This window comes from Rhagoletis pomonella, unplaced genomic scaffold (genome assembly GCF_013731165.1).
Source record: "Rhagoletis pomonella isolate Grant_MI unplaced genomic scaffold, Rhpom_1.0 Rhpom_scaffold_00005, whole genome shotgun sequence".
In the NCBI taxonomy this organism is placed as follows: domain Eukaryota; kingdom Metazoa; phylum Arthropoda; class Insecta; order Diptera; family Tephritidae; genus Rhagoletis; species Rhagoletis pomonella.
The window spans coordinates 22955466-22976583 of NW_023458559.1; the positions used below are offsets into that span (position 1 = coordinate 22955466).

Here is a 21118-nt window from a genome sequence, read left to right on the forward strand (position 1 = left end):
TTTCCTTCTGATTTTTTTCTAAACAGGCTTTTACATGTATGTGCATTAGGGTGGTTCAAAAATACGTGTGAAAAAGTAAACTCGGAAATTTTATGCTCTCACTCCCTAGGATTGTTCTATACCGAAACAGTTTTCCCCTATTTTTATACCCGAGCGCACTTGTGCACAAGGGTATTATAACTTTGTTCACATAACGGTTGTTTGTAACAGGCAAAACGATTCGAGATAGATATGTACAGACAAATGCATACATATATGATCAGAATGAAAAAAGAAGTCGATTAAGCGGTGACTGTCTGTCCGTCTGTGCCCACGATAACTCGAGTAAAAATTGAGATATCTTAACCAAACTTGGTATGTGTACTCCTTTTAAGCGTAGGACGGACGGTATTGAAAATGGGCAAAATCGGAAAATAACCACGCTTCTTCTTCTTTATTGGCGCTGTAACCGCCTAAGCGATTTTGGCCGAGTCCAAACCTGCACGCCAGTCATTTATATTCTGTGCTAACTGACGCCAATTGGAAATGCCAAGTGAAGCCAAGTCCCTCTCCACCTGGTCTTTCCAACGCAGAGGAGGCCTTCCTTTTCCTCTGTTACCAGCATCGCGGCCCGCGTTGAATATTTTCAGAGCAGGACCGTTTCTGTCCATTCGAATGACATGGCCAAGCCAGCGGAGCCGCTGAATTTTAATTCGCTGCACTGTGTCTATATCGTTGTAAAGCTCATACAGCTCATCGTTAAATCGTCTGCGATATTCTCCATCACCAACGCGTAAAGCTCTGTAAATCTTTCGCAGAATCTTTCTCTCGAAAACTCCAAGAGCCGCCTCATCAGATGCTTTCATTGTCCATGCCTCCGCGCCATACACCAGCACAGGCATGATGAGTGACTTATAAAGTGTGATCTTTATACGACGAGAGAGGACTTTACTTCTCAATTGCCTACTCAGTCCAAAGTAGAAGGAAGAACAGACGTAGCCCTTGTTTTTACCGATAATATCGATGCCGTCGGCAAACGCCAGCAATTGTACGTTCTTGTAAAGTATTGTTGCACAGTTGCCCACTCTAAGATAACATACGAATGCATATAAAAGCAGGGTTCGTATTTGCACACACATGCTCTGCTCACACACACGCCAGAAACACATTCAACTTGCACTCACTGCTCATACACATGTGTGTGCATAAGTGGAAAACAAACTCTACTCACAGAAAAGTGTGTGCTGTTTGTTATTAAGCACATGCACATGTGTGTGAGCCGATTTTTGTACAAATTTCAGCCCATGCACATGCACATAATATATTCTTAAAAGAATTTGTTTATTAAACGTTATTTTTTGAAAGACAATTCAATAAAAAGTGAGATGTTGTTTGTTTTTTATATGACAGAAAACATATTAAAAAATTATTTTAAGATTTGAGTTAGAATTCGAAGTGTATAAGTTTCTCTACGCATAGCACACACATGTGCGTGTGCTTTACATTAATAAAAAGAAAGTACACAAATGTGCCCGTGCTTTTTACCAAACGGCACACACATGTGATGTGAGCAAATTTTTAATTTTTTATATGCACAGCACACGTGTGTGAGCGTAAAATGTTAGGATGTGCTGCACATGTGTGTGCAAATACGAACCCTGTATAAAAGTGAGAAAAATCGAATTTTTTTTCTGATTAACTGCTACTTTTTCGATTAGCAGTGGTTGTTTTTATGATACATAGACATATTATTTTATTTTTAGTAGAAAATGTGTAACACCCTGTATCAACAAAGCAAACAAATTATTTGCGAATTAAATACATACACACATAAATACATACATGCATAAATAACTATGTATAAGCACATTCGGACATACAAAATATATAAATAAATAAGCCACTATGACAGTATTGCAATATAATTTAATTAGTTCATTCACTAAGTACAATTATTCATTAGTGGAATGCATATAGATTTAAACTTTTTGTAAAAGCTCTTAATTTTTTGTTCCTTTTTCCACATATATAATTCAATGCAAATGAACACAAGGGAGCGAACAAAAAATTAGAATAAATTCAAATAAACTCATAGCATAGCTGCAGGCCCAATGTAATGAAATCGAACACAATTAAATTATTTGCCATGGATTAGTGGCATACATACATACATACATATCTGACTTCGAGGGATGAAAGTACAAAGCATACCCTGCAGGGAAACTCCGAACTTGTGAACCAAATTTTTAGCTCCGAACTGGATCTTTATCGCCAAAAACGAACCAGCCTGATAGTAACTAGATCCTCACCAGTGCAAAAACAGCGATATGTGCTACTTTTCAAAAACTATATTATTTTCCTTTTCAAAACTACATATCGCTAGCTAAGGTAAAAAAATGCCGCTGAGTCCACTTTTTCTAAAAAAATTAAATTTCGATGCATGAAGCAAGAACAATTAGAAATGCATCATCCTCCAAAAGATCGAACTATCTGTTTCTGTTCAGTGATACGTAAATTTCCTAGGTCCAAAAAAGTCACAGAAATTGTGAAAAGTCCAAAAGAATAAAAAAATTGTCATTCGAAATCTATGTCTAAGATGACGAACTTAGAACTGTTTCGGAACTATAGAACGGTAGCAGTAGAACATCTCATCTTAGCTTATTTACTTTAAACTTATATTTGTTTGGCGGTTTACAAATACGCTTTCAATCTGCACTTCACAAATATTTTTTCATAGTTCATTTTTATATCTTGGGACCTTCTGAAATCTTAGCAATAACAGTAAGAACCACTGGACACTCAACTACAACCAAAGGTATACAAACGTATTTTCAAATGCTCAGTTTGAATTACATTCATTCAAATAAATTTTATTTCAAATTGAAAACATATTTTTTTGAAAATAATGTAAGATCGCTACCATGGCAAAACGAAAAAGACTCGTTTTGAAAAAAATTATATTACTTTTTCGTGTGTTGAATATAGGAGTGGTACAGAACTAGGGGCGAGCTATATAAATCCTATTTGTCGAATTTAAGACTGGTTCGGAACTATCGATAAAGCGATGCAGCAGGGAGCATTGACCCTTCGTTGGACATCGCATTGTTAAATTCGCTAGTAGCTAGCATGCAAACGAACATCAACGCGCACTAGTCATGGTTGTAAATTCTCTACTACCGAATCACTTCGGCACTAGTGCGTTTCCCCACAGGGTATGTGTATCTGTAGTAAGCATGTATGGATGCATGTATGTGAATGAGGAGAACGGGTATGTTATTATTAAATTAATTACGACCAAATAAATAAACAAATGCGGGCTTATTGATATAAATGAAAGTTGGCTTATTTCTTATTATTTATCTTTTGCGTTGTTGGTTTATAAATGAGGTAGTCAATTTATGTACATTTTTAGAAATATATATAGCGTTGTGAGGCTTTCAAATTGCACAGGTTTTTACAGTGCTGAGGTTGAAAGGAGTGTGAAGTATTTTTTTTATACAATTTCTGTAGTAAAATGCAAAGTGATTATTAATACAAAATCAAATATGCACATAGAAAAAAGCTGGTAAAGATTTCTTCATGCGTTCAAATGCAAAGGCTAAAACTTAAAAATATTACTAAAATTAAACAAACAAAATTATAGTTAATCTAATATTATAAAGCAAAAATAACGAACACAATTATTGTTTTGGGGATTCATATAAAATAGATAAATAATATCAAAATATTTCTAATATAAAAAAAAAAAAAATATGTATAAAAATATAATATAATTTATAAAGACCTTAACCGTACATATAATCGTGTAGAAAATTAAACTTAATAAAAATTAAAATGTGTCATTTTAGGTTCCCTCGCATCTTTTACTATCAAATACTTAAACTCAAGATCTACATACATTATTCATAAATACCTATCGGTGTAATTATAAATTTCATTAGAAATAGTTCATTGTCTGTACTTACATTTATCTTGACGTCTGCGGCGGCGGCATATGCAAATGATGATGCAACAAATTATAATCACGGCTAAAAGTAGCGCTAATATTGAGGCTACCAGGATAATGAGCGTAGTCTTATCCCAGCGTTGCCACCAGACAAGTTGTTCTGTGAGCGAATGAAAATATTGAAAAGTACGCCTTTTAAAAAATGTTTACATAATAAGGAGTACAAATTTAACGGAAAACAAACTAACACACAACAAATTGCTTAAAGGGGAAAGAGTGCTTGGAAAAAACAGAAAGTGAAAATATAATTTTTAAGTTGAATATATCGTCACCTGAAATTCAAAAATACGTAACTAATAAAAAATTCAAAATTCACGTTTTGATTTATATAATGGATTTCATCGAATAACAATCCCCACATGTAGGGACGTTCCGATACCATCAAAGTATCGATACCTACTCAAATGAGTTTACTCAAATCCCTATTTCGATACTACTTATATGAGTGAACCGAATGTATCGATACCTACTTATATCGATAACTTTTCATCCTTTTATATGCAACAAAGCGAAAGTAATTTTCAGGCGTTATCTGTGACATACCTTTTGCGACACCTGAGTGGTAGATCGACCTATCTCGGCAGCCAGATTGAAGCGCCCTATCTGAGAAAATTTTTCAAAAGCACCCTATTCCAGAATTTGATTGAAAAACGCCTTATATCAGAAAACTTTTCAAGACCACCCTCTTTCAGAACTCGGTACAAAAACGCCATATCTCAGCTGCCGATTCAAAGCGCCCTATCTCAAATATTTTCAATGTATTTTCAGTTGAGGTATCGATATGTTTATTTGATCATTAGAAGTAATGTCATTAGAAGTAATACGATTACTTAGACAAAAAATTATAGGTTCCCACAAAACGTTACGGCTACAAGGCATTGCTTGAACTTTGTAAAACTATATCCCCTCTTTAGATTTTGGCGGTGACATTGCTTAGATCAATTACTTTTCATAAAAGCGAAGCAATTATTTTCCATAGAAAATATATGACCGAAAGATATGGCACTTCCTCAAATCGATTCGATACAAGTACTTTTATTTCGATACTAAGTAGGTATCGATGAAACGATTCAAGTAAAAAAAGTAGTTGGTATTGAAACAAAAGTATCGAGTACATACTCGTATTTACTTATATCGGAACATCCCTACCCACATCATTTTATGAAAAAAAAAATTTAAATATTAGTCACGACTTTTTCTATTTATGTAATTTACGATGTTGTTACGTCTTTTTGCATTTCAAGTGATGATATGAACCGTTTATTTTGAAAGTGACATGCCGTTCGACTACAGTGATGATTTTCCTGCATCTGAATGCGCCTTTTATTCGTTCAAAGATAAAAATGTTTGTCATTGGTTTATGACGAAAGAGCGATTAACAAATGCATTCAGTTAGAAGTAGCCAACCTTTTAAGCATAAAAGGTGGAAACTACTTATGTCACTTTCAAAATAAACGACTCTTATGTTAAAGTAATTGAAATGTTTAGTTTGATTTCGTATTTGAAAGAGAAGTATATTTGGTTTAAAGTAACATATAAACGGCTGACTGGAAGATCGACCAATCTCGGCAGCCAATTCGAAAACGCCCCGTCTCAGAAAACTTTTCAAGAACGCCCTCAGAATTTGATTAAAGAACGCCCTATCTCAGAATTCGGTCCAAAAATGCCATTTCTTAGGTGACGATTCAAAAACGGCCTATACACATTTTGAATATATTTTCAGTTGAGAAAGGTAGAGCGTTCTTCAGCCAAATTCTTAAAAAGGGGCTTTTGAAAAGTTTTATGAGATAGGGCGTTTTTGCACTGGTTGCAGAGACAGGTCGATCTTCCACTCAGGCCTCGATATATGTTTGTATGTACATATATTACGCTGGAAGTGTGTATACTTTTTAAAACTACATATAAGGGTCCATGGAGGTCTGCAAAATGTATAGCATGCAAAGTTGGAGAAGATTGCTACAGCTTATGAATTCGACAGAACAAAGTGTACTAGTACAATCTTTGCAGTGTCAGACTTGTGATCCACTGTAGGCCTACACACAAACATCACCCCATGATCATGAATCTACAAAACTGTGTTCCTATACCATATATAATAAGTTAAACTGGGTTTGGCGGCGGCTGTGGTGTAGTAGTTAGCAGTGCGCACTACTATTCCGCAGGGACTGGGTTCGAGCCCAGTTTCCGACCAGCATTAAAAAAATGAAACATAAAAAAAAATGTTTCTAATAGCGGTCGCCCTTCGGCAGGCAATGGCAAATCTCCGTGGGTGCCAACATCCAGGCGCATGCCACAAATCGGAAGATAAGCTCTGCCAAACACTAACATATTGTGTAAGCGCCGAACTTTTATTAGGTCTCATTATATTTATAAACACTTTCACATAATATGTGCCCACAGCAGTTTCAAGGATTCTCCAGTAAGAATCCTTTCTGTTAACTATTTAATGCGTTATATGCGTCTAGTACTGCAGAAAGTTTGTGTGCAAAATTGAAAAGCTTTCCATCATTTTACATAGGACTTCGGCACAATTCTAATGCATACTCGCTGCATGTGTGAGAAGTTTTCTGTTTCTTTTACATGCAATTCCCTATTAAGTTATCATATATGTATGTATGTAGTAGTCACTTTTCAATTAAATATTATTATGCGATAAATAAAAGTGTTAGATAATGCAAAGAATCCTATATTAATATCGCTAATGTGCAGAAAATGTGTTGATTTTTCTTTAAAATTTTATAAGTGTATTGGCCCTGTAGTCAAATGTACCAGTTGTAAACTACCTCACAACTAGTATGAACCGCATGCCCAACGAGTCAGCGAACTATCTTTTTTCCATGGAATAAACTGGTATTTTTATAACGGGGATGTCCTATTAGATGGCAATTGTAAGATTTCGGTCAGAAATATACCAGTCTCATACTAGGCCAAAATAGACAGAAAAATATTGGACCGAAACCTCTACTTTGGGACTTAAAAAATAAAATGAATAAAATAAAACAATAAAAACTTTTGATTAAGTATAATTTAAAATATTATACATTTTTATTATTATTCCGGTTATCCAAAGAAACATGATTTAATTAATAATCATTATGAATATTAGTCATTATTTAATAGGTCTGGTCTAATTGAAAACAATATATCCAAATAAAAGTTATAATATTTTGTGTACTTTATTGCATTAAACTGTCGAAGTCAAGTAAAACCGGGCATGAATAAATCGTTTTGTACTTGGTACAAGTCTGGTCATTTTTGAACTAGTTCGGTTTCAGTCAGGAAATTCTAGTTGTAAACTAGTATTTTTCCTGACTAGTTTGGGATTTCACTGCAGGGGGAGAATGCGATAGGCCGGTGCTGCTGGTTTCGTTCCTTTCGGAACGGCCTCGCTCGGCTGGGCTCCGCTTCCTGTGTGAAGGTACACTTAAGGGCTGTACCCTCGCTACAGTGTCCTTCACATCAAGATAATTTTGTTTGGTTGAAATTGAAAAGATAACAAGGTTTTATTGGTCGAAATTAGATAGGCTATTTCATTGATTATCACAACTTTGATTAAGTGATGTTGGTGACCAGGGCCGAAGAAAATAAGCAAGAAAAAATCCATTTTAAGTGCTTAGATAAGCACTAAAACATGGGTAAATATGCTTGCAAGCAATAACAACAATGCCTTCCCGTAGAGACAAACCATTGGTTTTAAATTTTTGTATCCAAGTAGGGCTGAAGAAAATAGGCAGAAGTTACGGTTAAATAAAAAAATCTATTTTTATGTTGTTATTTGTTACAATTTCTTGAGTTCGACGAATAAAAAACGTCCAAGAAATGTTAAAGAAAAATTTATTGAGTCAAATTTTCTTAATCAGTACGAAGTTCTTAAGAATTTTGCTACACTTTCTACTAAAGTTTGCCAAATTTTCTTTGTGAAGAGTACAAGGCACCCTTGTTTTTAAAAATATCAGCCCGTTTCAATATTTTGTAAGTGAGATAGCGGTATCGTTAAAATTAAGCTTGGAAACCCTGAATAAGCAAAATAACCAATTCCAAGCAAAAGCTTAAACTTGTCGGCCCTGTTGATGACTCCTCCCTATTTAAAAAGAATTCAATTGAAGTAATGTGGTGAAGTGTAATAATTTTGTTGATGTGTTGATAAAAGAACCCTCTATTTTAATCTATAGCCTTAAACTGTAAGTTTACTTTTTAAATTCCTGAGACGTACTTCACCTTGAGAAGAATCAATTTTGCTAGTCCTTTATAAGGCTAAGAAAAACCTTTTGAAAATCTATCCGAGGTCTTTTTCAAACTCCTAAAACTAGATAAAATTAGTTTGGGAATTAATGGTTGTAACTCGTTTTTTCATGTAAAAGTTGATTAACAGCTAAAATTTAAGTGGTCTGTCAAACTTGGTAAATTTAAAATCTCACCTTTTGTTTTCATATTTTGCATGAAATGTGTACTAAACTAAGAGAAAGGAAAATTACACACAAATAAGCAGTGTCCTGGTTTTCTTTTGCTAAGGAATAATAAAAACTGTTGTTTACGCGTGAATGTGGAGAGCCACGGAAATGCCACCATGCTCCATACAACAAAAAGAGTATGTATTTATTTATTTGTATAAGTATGTACATATGCATGTTTCAGTGAACTGACAATAACTCGTAAAGATGGTATGAATTTTGTCAGTGATTCCCCCCATGCATATAAGTACATTAGGGTGGTCCTTAAATGTAGGAAGTACATTTTTTCACCAGATTTCCTTAGCTTCAACTCCTACGCCGATGCTACTATAGTCGAAGATATCATATCGTCACTACACACGAATAAAGGCGCGATAGTGTTTTGACGGCGAAAAAAGGCGCGTAAAAAAATTTTACGAAAAAAGATGCTTATGAAAAACTTCGGCGAAGTATGTTAAGAGTTTTTGACGCTAAAGGTTTTTTATGCGTCTTTTTTCGCCGTCAACTTTTGAGCTCGCGCCTTTATTCTTGTCTAGTGACGATATATAAATTTTGGTCAAAGTTCAGATTACCCTATGAAGACGTCTAAACCGACTCCAATCGGGACCTAAATTACATTTGATTTCCTTGACTTTAGTAGTATTGATTTTGGGTTTTAAATGAAAAAAGATATTTTTAATTTTTTCAGTCCATAGAAGAATCTGGATTTGACCACTAATCGACTCTAATTGGGACAAAGTTTATATGTGATATCTTCGGCAGTGGTAGTATCGATTTTGGGTAATAGATGAAAAAAAATAATAATGTTAATTTTTTGAGTCTCTATAGAGGAATCTGAAATTTGACTCTGTGTGACACGCCTTAACCGTCTCTAATCGGGACCAAAATTTATATGTGATATATGTGACCGTGGTATTACCGATTGAGGGGTTAAAACTGAAAAAGATCGTTCATTTGATTTAAGGACCACCCTTAGGTACATATACATGTACTTGTATATCAAGAACTAGGACATGACCAATACAGGTACATATATATCTCTCCATTCCCTTTTTTAAAGGTACTCTTGCCAGTGAGCAAAAAGATCTAGTTTGGAATTTTATGGTAGCAATATACTTGAAAAGTTTTTAAAAATAAGGCAGCAATTTTGTCAAGATATCGGATGAAAAATCATATGTATTGAAAACCTTATTGTGTAACCTTAATACTTTTTAAAACTTTGGTTTGCTTTTTACAATATGAGTTGAGGCCAAAATCGCTCCGTCGGATACCGTAATAGGCATGAATATGAAAAAATTTGTTTGGTTGAAATACTTATAAATATGTATACAATCACAAGATTTGTTGTGATTGATGTTGCTCAGGCTGCAGATTTAAAACGTGCACGTGTCCACCTCGAATCGAATGCTTGTTCTAGATTCTGATAACCTAGGTACTCAACAAAGAAACTTAGTGCAATCAGTTTTTACTTTCTTTCCACAGACTTAGCTAATCAGATTTATGTACGAGCGGGCACGAGCACGGAGCGAATTCCATGGGGCATCTACATGCACTCAGATAAAATACATATGCACATATCTATGTATGTGCATTAGGGTGGTTCAAAAATTAATGTGTAAAGTCGGAATTTGTATGCTCTCAACCACTAGATTTTTCTATACCGAAAAAAATATAACACTATTTTTTATTTTGCAGTAAAAAAATATTTAGAGAAAGTTTTCCAAGTATGTATTTTATATCGGGAAACAACAGCATTTCGTGGAAATGGTATTAAATTCTTAAAATTCAATAATTTTCGATCGGAAGACTCTATTTCTCTGCAGGAGGTTCCCTACACTAATACCAAATTTTTTATTTAACCATTAATAACTTTAAGACCTCCAAAAACCCCGAGCAATGCAATGGTAAAATAAACAATTTGGTATTATCATTGAAAGTTTCCAGAAGAGAACCAGAGTTTTTTGAACGAAAAATATTGATTTTCAGGAATTCTATATCATTTATGTGGAAAGTTTTTTTCCATAAAAGTTTTTGAGCGCCTTGAGCGACGTCTTAATATTTTTTTATTTCGAAATAAAAAATAGGGGTATAATTTTTTCGATATAGAACAATCCTATGGGGGTGATAGCATTAAAATTCCGACTTTGCTTTTTTCGACCACCCTAATGTTCATACATATGTATATGTCACATGATTTTCTGCAAAATTAAGAGACAGTCTTGCAAAGCGCTAGTTCCGCCCTACATATTTCAGAACTATCTCAGCAAAACGGCTGCAGAGTGGGTCAGTTGAAACTTGAGGTGTGCTAGTTACGCTGTCATCAAAGTTTCTCACATTTAGCATGTGAAAGCTGAGAAGTAAATGTACAAATTTCACTTATCGTACACTCCCAGAGAAGACCTCAGATTCTAACACCACTGGTCGCGAGCTCAAATCGCGGTGGAGGCAGTTTCAATCTGCAAAAGAAAATAAAAAACTAAGATACATATATACAAAACCGCGTCTTAAACTTTTTTCCCATAAAAAACTTATTGTGCCAGATCTGTCCAAAATGGAACCAGTTCTGAACGAGTTCTAAAGTTCTGCCGAGGGGAGACAATTTTCACTTCGTAGGACATCGCCATGTTTAAAGATAGTTGAAAGCATTGATTTGGGAAAGATTAAGAACCAGTAAAGGCCCTAATCAAGCTAGTTTAGGGCAAGTACTGAACCAGTTTGATTTGCTGCATGGCTCCCTGTAGAGAAACCTCGAACGGCTGAACTAAATTTATAGTTTAGTACTAGATCTTCATCGCAAAAAACGAACCTTTCCAATAGTAACTAGATCGCCACCAGTTCAAAAGCACAGATGTTGTACTTAAAATAAAAATTATTTTTAGAAATCTATATCTAAAATGACGAATTTAGAACTGGTTCGAAACTATAGAAAAAAGTATGCAGCGGGGACTTGTTTACTTTAGATGGTGCTTTGCTTAGCGGGTTTTTCGTTCAAATACGCTTTATTTCTGCACTTCGAATGCTTTTTCATAGTTTGGTAATACAAAATTAAAATTTGTGTTAACATTTTAACATTTGGGAACTTCTGGAATCTAACCAATAACAGCAAGCACTTCAGCTACAGCACAATTCGATTTATATTCATTCACACAAATTCGATTTGAGATTGAAAACACATTTCATTGCAAATAGTTAAACATCATGTATCCATTTGTGCGAGTACACAAATAAAACTAAAAGCCCAATTATGCAAGACTTATACTTGACTTGACTTGAAAATTATTTATGTGGCAAATGAGACGCGCATGTATGTAGTTACCCTAAAGACCAACTTCACTAAGAAACTTGGAGAACAATAACATTTTGACTTCCAAGTTAAATTTCTAAGTTCAAAGAGAGCCGTGAGAGAATCATGCTGCCATTTCATTTTTTCATAAAATCCCTACAAATATACCACATAAATATAATTTTTTGTATAAATGTAATTCATCTGGCAACCGAAAAACAAACAAAGTTAAATTCAGTAAGTTTATACAAAAACAACATTTCAGTTAAAAAACACTTCTGCGCGAACTTTTGCTTCTTCTAGATTACCTAGCGCAAAGTTTTTAATACAAATAAAATAATACCATCAATTGAGACCAAATTGCTTTGACTCTAAGATAAATCAATAATAACAAATAAATATTTTGCTAAGTATTTGGCAGAGCTTCTCCTCTAATTTGTGGTGCGCGTCCTGTTGGACCTACAGTTTTACGTCGCCTCCGAACGGCAATTGGTTTTTATTGCCTGTCAAGGGGCGAACACTTTTAGAAAAACACATTTCTAATTTTAAATACTGCTCGGGCCACCGATGGAACGAGGTCGCATGGAGTGGTAGTACACACCTCTCTAACTACCCATCTACAGCGAGCGTTTCTAAAATAAGCCAGTAAAAAAAGGTATTTACCATCAAAAAGTGTTCCATTTCTGATTTTAGATTCATCATCGAAATGGACTTGCAAGTTTTTTATTCGAATTTCCACTGCAGCATACCCTCAAAATATATATGTTGCATTAGGGAATGCACTGTCAGCATCTAAGCAGAGTTTTCCTTTGTCTTTTTACCCATTTTGTATATTTGTATATATCTGTATTCAAACACATACCAAACACATTCAAACACATTTATACTCATATAATCTCTGAGTTATGGTGCATCCATTTGCATTACCACCACATGAAACAAAAACTAAGATTTTAGTAAAAAGCTTAAAGCGATAGCATGCATGTACATACATATTTACATACATATGTATATGTGTGTTTGTTTTGTTAAATAAAAGCGTGTTCTCATGACAATGAGGCTTAACTACACGTGCATATGTATGCTGGGAAGGTAATAATAAATTTCAACAATATAAATTTTCATTTAAAATTTCAAAATTTGTAAAGCAAAAAAATGTTTGTATGTTTAAAGAATGAATGGTAGCAAGGATTTATGGCGGATTATAGCGCATTTACTTCTACTTACTTTTTGGTCGTACTGTTTGTTGTTAGTAAGCAGTATTTCGTTGTTTTTAATTGCGAATTTATATGTTAATGAAGCGTTATTTGCGTAAAATATGAAAGATGCAGAAGAGACATAAAAGGAAAGAGATGGAAATGGTTGATTTAATTAAAAATACCGGCAACTTAGGCATATTTGTAAATACATATATATATATATACCTCGAAATATTGTACATATCGACTGCTGAGTGGAAGATCGACTTATCTCGGCAGCCAGCTCGAAAACGCTCTATCTCAAAAAACTTTTCAAGAACGGCCTATTTTAGAATTCTTTTCTAAAACGCCCTATCTCAGCTGCCGATTCAAAAACGCCCTATATCAACACATTTTCAATACATTTTGAAGTGAGATAGGGCGTTCTTCAACCAAATTCTGAGATAGGGCTGTTTTTCAATAAATTTCTGAATTAACGCGTTCTTGAAAAGATTTTTGAGATGCGCGATTTCGAACTGGCTGCCGAGATAGGTCGATCTTCCACTCAGCAGTCGATATGTACCTATGAGACATTCTTTTTCATATCGGACACCAAATTTGGTGGCACTCTTACGAGTGAAATAAGCTATCACGTGTTCGAGGATTTTTTTTATATATTTTTTTCCTTCGGAGATATGATCTGTCAATGTTTGCATTTTTTCGTTACTCTGACTTATCATGTACTACTTCAAATCATTATATCTCGGGTTGTGTGCATCGTAGAGACTTTATCGTTTTAAAGCTAGCAAAATTTCTGAAAAGGTATCCAAAAAAGGAAAAAAGTTTGTGGCAGAAACGGATACGTTTCTGGCTGTTTTTCTGAAATTTTCCTTATTAAATTTTTCATTCACTACGCTTTTCATGGTTCGAAAACAAAAAATAAGCAAGTAAGAGCAGCGCTGTCTTCGGCTATGCCGAACGCTTCATACCTTTCATGAACATCAGAAAATTTTACTTTAACAGATTATTACATTTGACAAAATTTTTATATTCACAGCATACATAGGTAGATGAGTTACATATATAAAAAATCACATCTAAACAATCAGAGGTATGGAAGATATACCTTATAATGATGAATGAAAGTAGAGCCAAATTTCATTTTCCTAGCTGCATAAATGGAGGAGTTACAACAAAGAATCTCATATCTGAACAATCACTTGTATGGGGGCTATAGGTTACATTGACCTGATTTTTGTAATTTTCACTGCAAGTATTCTGTTAGTAATGGGTGAAAATAGTACGAAATTTCAAGTTCCTAGCTGCATAAATGGAGAAGTTATAACGAAAATTCGCATATCTGAACAATCAGTTGTATGGGTGCTATATGTAATAGTGGCCCGACTTTTCCGGTTCCGACAAATGATTAAAACATTCTAAAAATACACTTAAATATTTATCAAATTTCAGTCCGGTATCTCGAAAACTGAGAGACTAAGTTGCATACAAACAGACGGACAGACGGACATGGCTAAATTGGCTCAGCTCGACATTCTTATCATTTAGTATACATTTTCATGGGTATCTTCTTATTCTGGTACTTACAAACATCAGACCGAAGTTTCAATACCATTCTGTGCTCATAAAAGGTACAAAAAATAAGGAAGCGCCTGACGGCATTCAAATTATCGGAAATAGCCTCCCAATATTTATAAAAGAAGTAAAGCCCAAAAGAAAATCAATAAGAAAAAAATGCATTGCCTATCAAAATCCACTTGTAATAATTTGAAATATAGGCAGAAGCGAATCGTTAGCTTAATTCACAAAGGCCCTAATCAACACATATTTCAAAACTGCGTTTTTCACAGGTTTTAGTAGGATGTATTAAAATACACTTTCAATAAAAATTTTAAAGTGTTAGTACCAAAAACAACGGAGTTACAGGACACTTTTTAGAAAGCCCGAACTATTTTTGATACTCTTTTATAATAGGAGTATTCTCTGAGTCTTGCAAAGCCCTTGCATGGTGCACAGATTTCACGGATTGCACGGTTAAAACCGGTTTTCGTATGGGACAGCTTTGCAAACCGTGCAATCCGTGCACCGTGCAAGGGCTTTGCAAGACTCAGAGAATACCCCTAATGTTTTTTGCTTCTGTCAAATAAAAAAATTGTTGGGCCTTTGTGAATTAAGGTAACAAAATTCCAAAAGTTTACTCGATACTAATTTTTTATCGCTGATTCCGTATTCCATTATATATTTTTCTTATTTGTTAGAGCTTGCGAAATATTACGAAATTGGCGAATTTTCGGTTGCAAAATTTGGAAATACCTATTTTTTCATAATATGGAAAGCTACATGCTATTGGTAAAAATGTTTTAAGCATAATTCGACAAAATATATTTTTCAACAAAAACAGGAATTTTTCCGAAAAATTTTCAAAATCATTTCATTGTAAAACGCATGATTTAGACTCAATTCCGCATATTGTTTCAAAGAGTCAAGGTGGTATGTAAAAAATTGTGGATAATATCGCAAGTGTGCGTATTTTCGCGCTATGAGGAGGGGTTGGAGTGTTTAGGACATTTTCAAAAAATTGTGTCGGGTTTGCATCACACAAAAATGGCAGTCCTTATTTTCTTCCATATAAAAAGAAATTTCCAGCATTGTCGAGCACCCTTTATATGGAAGAAAATGCATAACACCGTCAGCCAAACAAATTATTAAGAATCAACGCAATCTTCTAGACGTCTTTAAAGTTGTACTTTAACCTACTATTGGGTTATAAGACCGTATCTCTCTCTCTGTGATTTTCTTTAACAAATCAAATTCGTGAAATATAAGAAAAGATCACCGAGTATTTTTTTGGAGCTCATAAATTTAAACCTTTTTTGTAAGTAGCAAATTTTATTATTATTTACTTTTTTTGTAGACGAAATGTTTCTTATATCGCGAAATACAGCGGCCAGCTGCGGCGCCCATACATTTCTTTTCTATTTTGAACATGACTCCCAAAATTTCAAAACGGTAAATCTATGACTTTTGGCTGTCGACTCCTAAAAATGAAAGACTTGATGGAATAATAGATTTTGTTTGTGGTAATATAAGTTTAAGACCTAATGACAGATATGTTGTGGAACGATTTTCTGTCATCCCTTGTCAAATTTGGTTTGGAGAAAAACCGGTTTCGGTGTTGTGCCATCTTCAGTATAATTTTTCGTTCAGAAATTAAACGCCGAAGCCGGTTTGCCTCCAAACCAAATTTGACAAGGGATGACCGAAAATCGTTCCACAATATATCATACTCCTGCCCTGTCGGAAACACCAACAACCAAAATGAGAATCTAATGATAGAATTTGATAAATTAAAATCATATTTTCGAGGCCTAACTCAGAAATTAAGCCTAAAGTGGACACAAGTTTTCCCAAAAAGAAAGCGGTTTTTTACCATAAATAAAGATTGGCTCGAATTTCAAATAGACTTGTCCCAATTTTTATGTTCTAAGTTTGGTAAGACGACTTCTTCTGCTGGTTGGCCAACTAAATTTTGAGGATTGTTGCCAAAAATTTAAAATGAAGAAGGATCCACTTTTTTTGACCACTCAAGTATTACTGAAAAATCGACGCTGGTTTTTGTAAATTACACTTGTTATATCGCCAAAGTCATCACCAAAAAAAAATTAAAATTATTAAAAATCAATACGATTGACCGCTTAAATCTTGAACCCGTTTAACTAGAATTTCATAGCCGACGTTCCTGCATAACCATAATTTTCCTAAAAACTGTGATTAAAAAGTTTAAAATTTTATTGAACTTGAGGCTTTTTTCTAATGAAAAAATTGTGTGGAAAACTACAACAATTTACATATGGTAGAAGCTATAGCTATTATTTCGGATATCATCGCAAATATTTAACAAAATTTACTATGCACTCATTTTAGATCCCCGGTGTACCTCATATTATCTTATTGAATTTAGTAAAACTTAATTAATTTGTAAGAAATATGAAATTGCATTATAATGTTTATGTTTATGCCGTGCGCAAGTACTTACAAAACGATTTAATAAATTGATGAAAACTTTAAAGACTTTTTAATTTTATGGTAAATAGGTAAGCGGGTCGCTATTCGATCTTGCCCATTCCATGACCAGAAGAATTCATTCAAACATAATTTGTGCAAACTTTCATCCCGATATCTATCTTAGTTCTTAGAATAAAAATTAAATTGCGTTACTAGAGCAAATTGTGCAAATTGTGCAAACTGTGCAGTGGTCCATGTGCTGTACGGGAGGTTTAAATACTGCTGCTCTTGATGCTGCGCTACATTTACCATTACCATAAAATAGCGAAATAGGCAGGAAAAGGCACTATAAATCGCAAAAAAGGCAAAAGAAGGCATTAAAAAATTAAAGGAAAATATCTTAAAAAAGGCAAAAAAGGGCAACATCAAATGTGCATATATGGAATAAGGGAAAGCTAAATCGTGAACATTCGTAATCGAATATACTCTATTCCTTTACCAGAAAAAGGCAATTTACATAAAATCCGATCCCTGACCATTACTTTGCACGTTTACATGAATACATGGAGAGGCCTTAACACTAGTAAGGCTCAAAAATCAACATACATTGAAAGACAAATAGGGGTAGCTTAACCAAACTCTTTTAAAATTAATTTTAGTAACAAAAATTTCTGTTTAAACTTATTCTTAAAAAAATATATATATATATTTACATTTTTATATTCTTATTTCTGTAAAAGTTCGGTTATCAAAATGTGCCAATTAAGATGCCGTGCAATAAAGCCATACATCGGTAATAATGCCATATTCTTTATTTCACTTTACATTGAGAAATAAAGCCATATTCTTGCGTATAGTCTTGGAAGTGAAATAAAGCCATTATGGCGTTATTACACCTTTGAGAAATTTTTGTGTAATGTTTATCTAGTGCACAGCTAGTGTGCATATGTACATAAAGTAAGTCGGTAATTCTCTAGTAATTTCCAAAACAAAAAAAAACGTCCCAAACTGTCAGGAGGGGTACCAATCGGCGCATTTTTATCCCTGTATTAACAATTCGGAGGTGGGGGGTTTATATTGTTAACCGTGTAAAATTTATTTAAAAAATCCTTTTTTGAAATGTTGCTCCTTTCTTTTTTGAGTAATTGCACGCTCAAAAATGCATGAAATTACCAATATTCTCTTTTGAAACACTAGTAAAATATATTATTTAAAAAGCTTTTTCAAAAAATACATTAATTTTACAACAAAAGGTTGTTTATTTTGTTATCTAAAGACAAGTAAATAATATTCCCGAACTGAAACGAGAAAATGCAAAATGGCCTAAAGTGCTGCCACTTTATTTATATTCCAAAGTAATCCAGTTTTCCTTATATGGCGTCTGCAATGTTGAGTACTTTTCGGTTTTGTCATTAGCAATTTTATACACACCTTAAATTTATATAAGTGTGTAGTGTAAGATACAGATTTAAAAGAAAATCTCATAGATATATACATATGTATATATATATATATTAATTTGTATAGATATATGTATGTACGTATGTATATGAATGAAAGTCGATACGATGCACATTAACCTGAAGTATGTATAAAATTGTTAATAACAAAAACGAAAAACACTCATGCTCATATAAGTACATATATATAACGTCGTTTAAAGTACAAAGCGTCGTCGTTCTGCAAAACCGCGTAACTGAAATTTTTTTGCCAAAAATTGGATTTGCCCACCGAAGCTCTTGGCTCAAACCTTATCCATTCGTGCTGAAATATACTAGCCAGAAAGCGATTGCTTTATAAAAGAGAGACCAATTTTGAAACATGAGTGTTTTTACTCTCCACAAGATAATTTATGCAACCTCATATACGCGGTTTTGTACTTTAAGCGTCGATATATAAATGTATCTTACCGATTTAACTCCACGTCTTTATTTTCTACTAAATGTGTCTTAACATCTGTCACCTTTCTTATTTAACTTTGCCCCGTTCTCTCATGTGGGCAACTTGCTATCTTAACATATCACTTACAAAATGGCATCAAGCCAATCAGATCGATCTGTACGCAATGTAGATGGCGCGGCAAAATGAAAACTGAGTTGTCAAACTGCGAAATGTCAGCTGATGTTAAGACAGCGATGGTAAAATGTTCGGCAAGACAGATTTGGTTTAACTGTCGAAATTTGCGGTCACCACCTGACATTTCTGTCTTACCACAGCTTTTTTAACAGAATCTGTAGAAGGTGGAGATGTGGGATGAAAGAAAACCTCATATATTTACATATGTGTATCATCAAAAGCAAGAAGAATGAACAAAGCAACACTCCGGACGCGTGGCGCGGAGCGTGAGCACGGCGCGGGATGGCGAGCCAACGCGGACCGCCGCTAAAGAGACAACATTTACTTTTTGTATTGAAATAAGATCGTACGGCTTTTTTTCTCATATGTTAAATTTTTGCTTATGGCTTTATTTCACTTTTCCCATGGAATTAAATCCATATGGTGTTATTTCTCGATGTGAAGTAAAATAAAGCCATATGGCGTTATTTCCCACGGCTTTATTGCACGGCATCATCAATTAACACTAATTAGCCTGATAAATCGACGTACCTTGGAAAACGGACAGGGGAAATTTCACCCAACTACTTTTGGCAACAAAAAAATTTTAATTATTAAAATTAGAAACTGTATATGCATTTTAAAGATAACATAAAATTAAAATTTTAATTTTTTTATTTTAGTGAGGCGAGCGGATATTGCTGGGGGCAGAGATGTACCCTTTTTAAAGCCGCAGTAGCACGCTCCTGTTCCCTTTGGTGAGTAGACTCTGCAAGGTTGAGTTCCCTGAGGCTGGACGCTGGCTTAGTTCCAGCACTGATGCCGGGCACACACACTGTCGAACCTTTACAAATGGCTATAAAACTGACACTGGGTCAGGATTTCGTGTCTAGATCGCTTTTATCTTGGGAATATGCATCAGTTTACGTGTCAGATGAAAACTTTTTTTTTTTTTAATTGTGTTGGAAAAATAACTAACTTGTCTTATTCTGGGTGCCAGTTCACTTGGTAATACCTGGAAATGAGGCGTCCAGAGAGGCCTCAGACCGAGTATTCCTCGGTCCGCCACCATTTATCGCCCTTCCATCTCCAGCTATCGAAACCATCGTCAGAAACTCTATGTATGGGCACGTCAAATGTTTAACCGCATGTTTGTTCGTATAAGCGCACTTGTGCAAACGGTTTTATATCTTTGTGAGAAAAATTGTTGTTTTGTAAAAAGGCTAACGGAATCCAGAATGTGTGAATACCAATATTTTCGTAATTAAAATATAAATCGATTTAGATTACTCAAAAAAACTTTCCGCACTTATTGGCGAGGAGCTAATGGGACTAAGAGGTTGTACCTCAGTAACCGCTTTATCAATATCTATCAAATAATTTTTAGCTTATGTAAGTAATTTAAATTGCCATTTTTTTAACCGAATTAAATCACGGTTTATTTTCTTTAACAGCTCGATTCTATACACTTGATAAATTCAACATTTTTTATCATTTGTGAATGTTGTATTAGTTATCAATAACTAGGATTCTAGCACAGAAATCAAAAGCTCTTGTCTTGATAAATCATCAATATTGAAAATACTATGGACAAACGTTTACAAATCAAAATTTCATATGAAAATTAAATATTGACACAGAATGCGAACTGAGATTTTCCCTGATAAAAGTCTTGATAAAATTTCTTTACAAATAAAGTATCAAGAAAACACGGAATAAAGTTTGATATCCCTCGAACTTAAGCTTCCTTGCCTTTTGTAGAATTTATTTTAAATGCACCTTCATAATCCTTTATCAAAATTGCTTTGGGGAGAAATAGTTCTAAATGAACAAATACACCGAAGCCAGTTTCATCAACCCAAATTTGACAAAGGAATGACACCTTTTCGTTTTAAAATAAATACATTTTACTCGACACATCTAACACAAAGAAGTGTTTGTCGAACATGTTTATTCTTTGTCATTTGGCGTACTGCTACAATGCGACTAAAGTAATTCGAATGGTCAATATGTCATTAGTTGTTTGTTAAGTGTTACTAAAGATCTATGGCAATAACTTTTTGACGAAAAAGTGGAAAATTTAATTTATGCCGTAATCTTGATATGGAAATTTCGTATCAGTGATGAAAAAAGTGCAACCAAT

General features: G+C 34.2%; 1 protein-coding gene across 1 annotated transcript in view; it reads right to left on the minus strand.

Annotated features, from left to right (window-relative positions):
* The window catches only part of LOC118738771, a gene marked incomplete in the record, with an annotated part of 347848 nt that overhangs the window by 32295 nt on the left and 294435 nt on the right, over positions 1–21118 (minus strand). Inside the window, 2 exon segments of the mRNA XM_036469734.1 lie at positions 3945–4085; positions 12947–12958. Coding sequence (XP_036325627.1) covers positions 3945–4085; positions 12947–12958 — 153 coding nt within the window.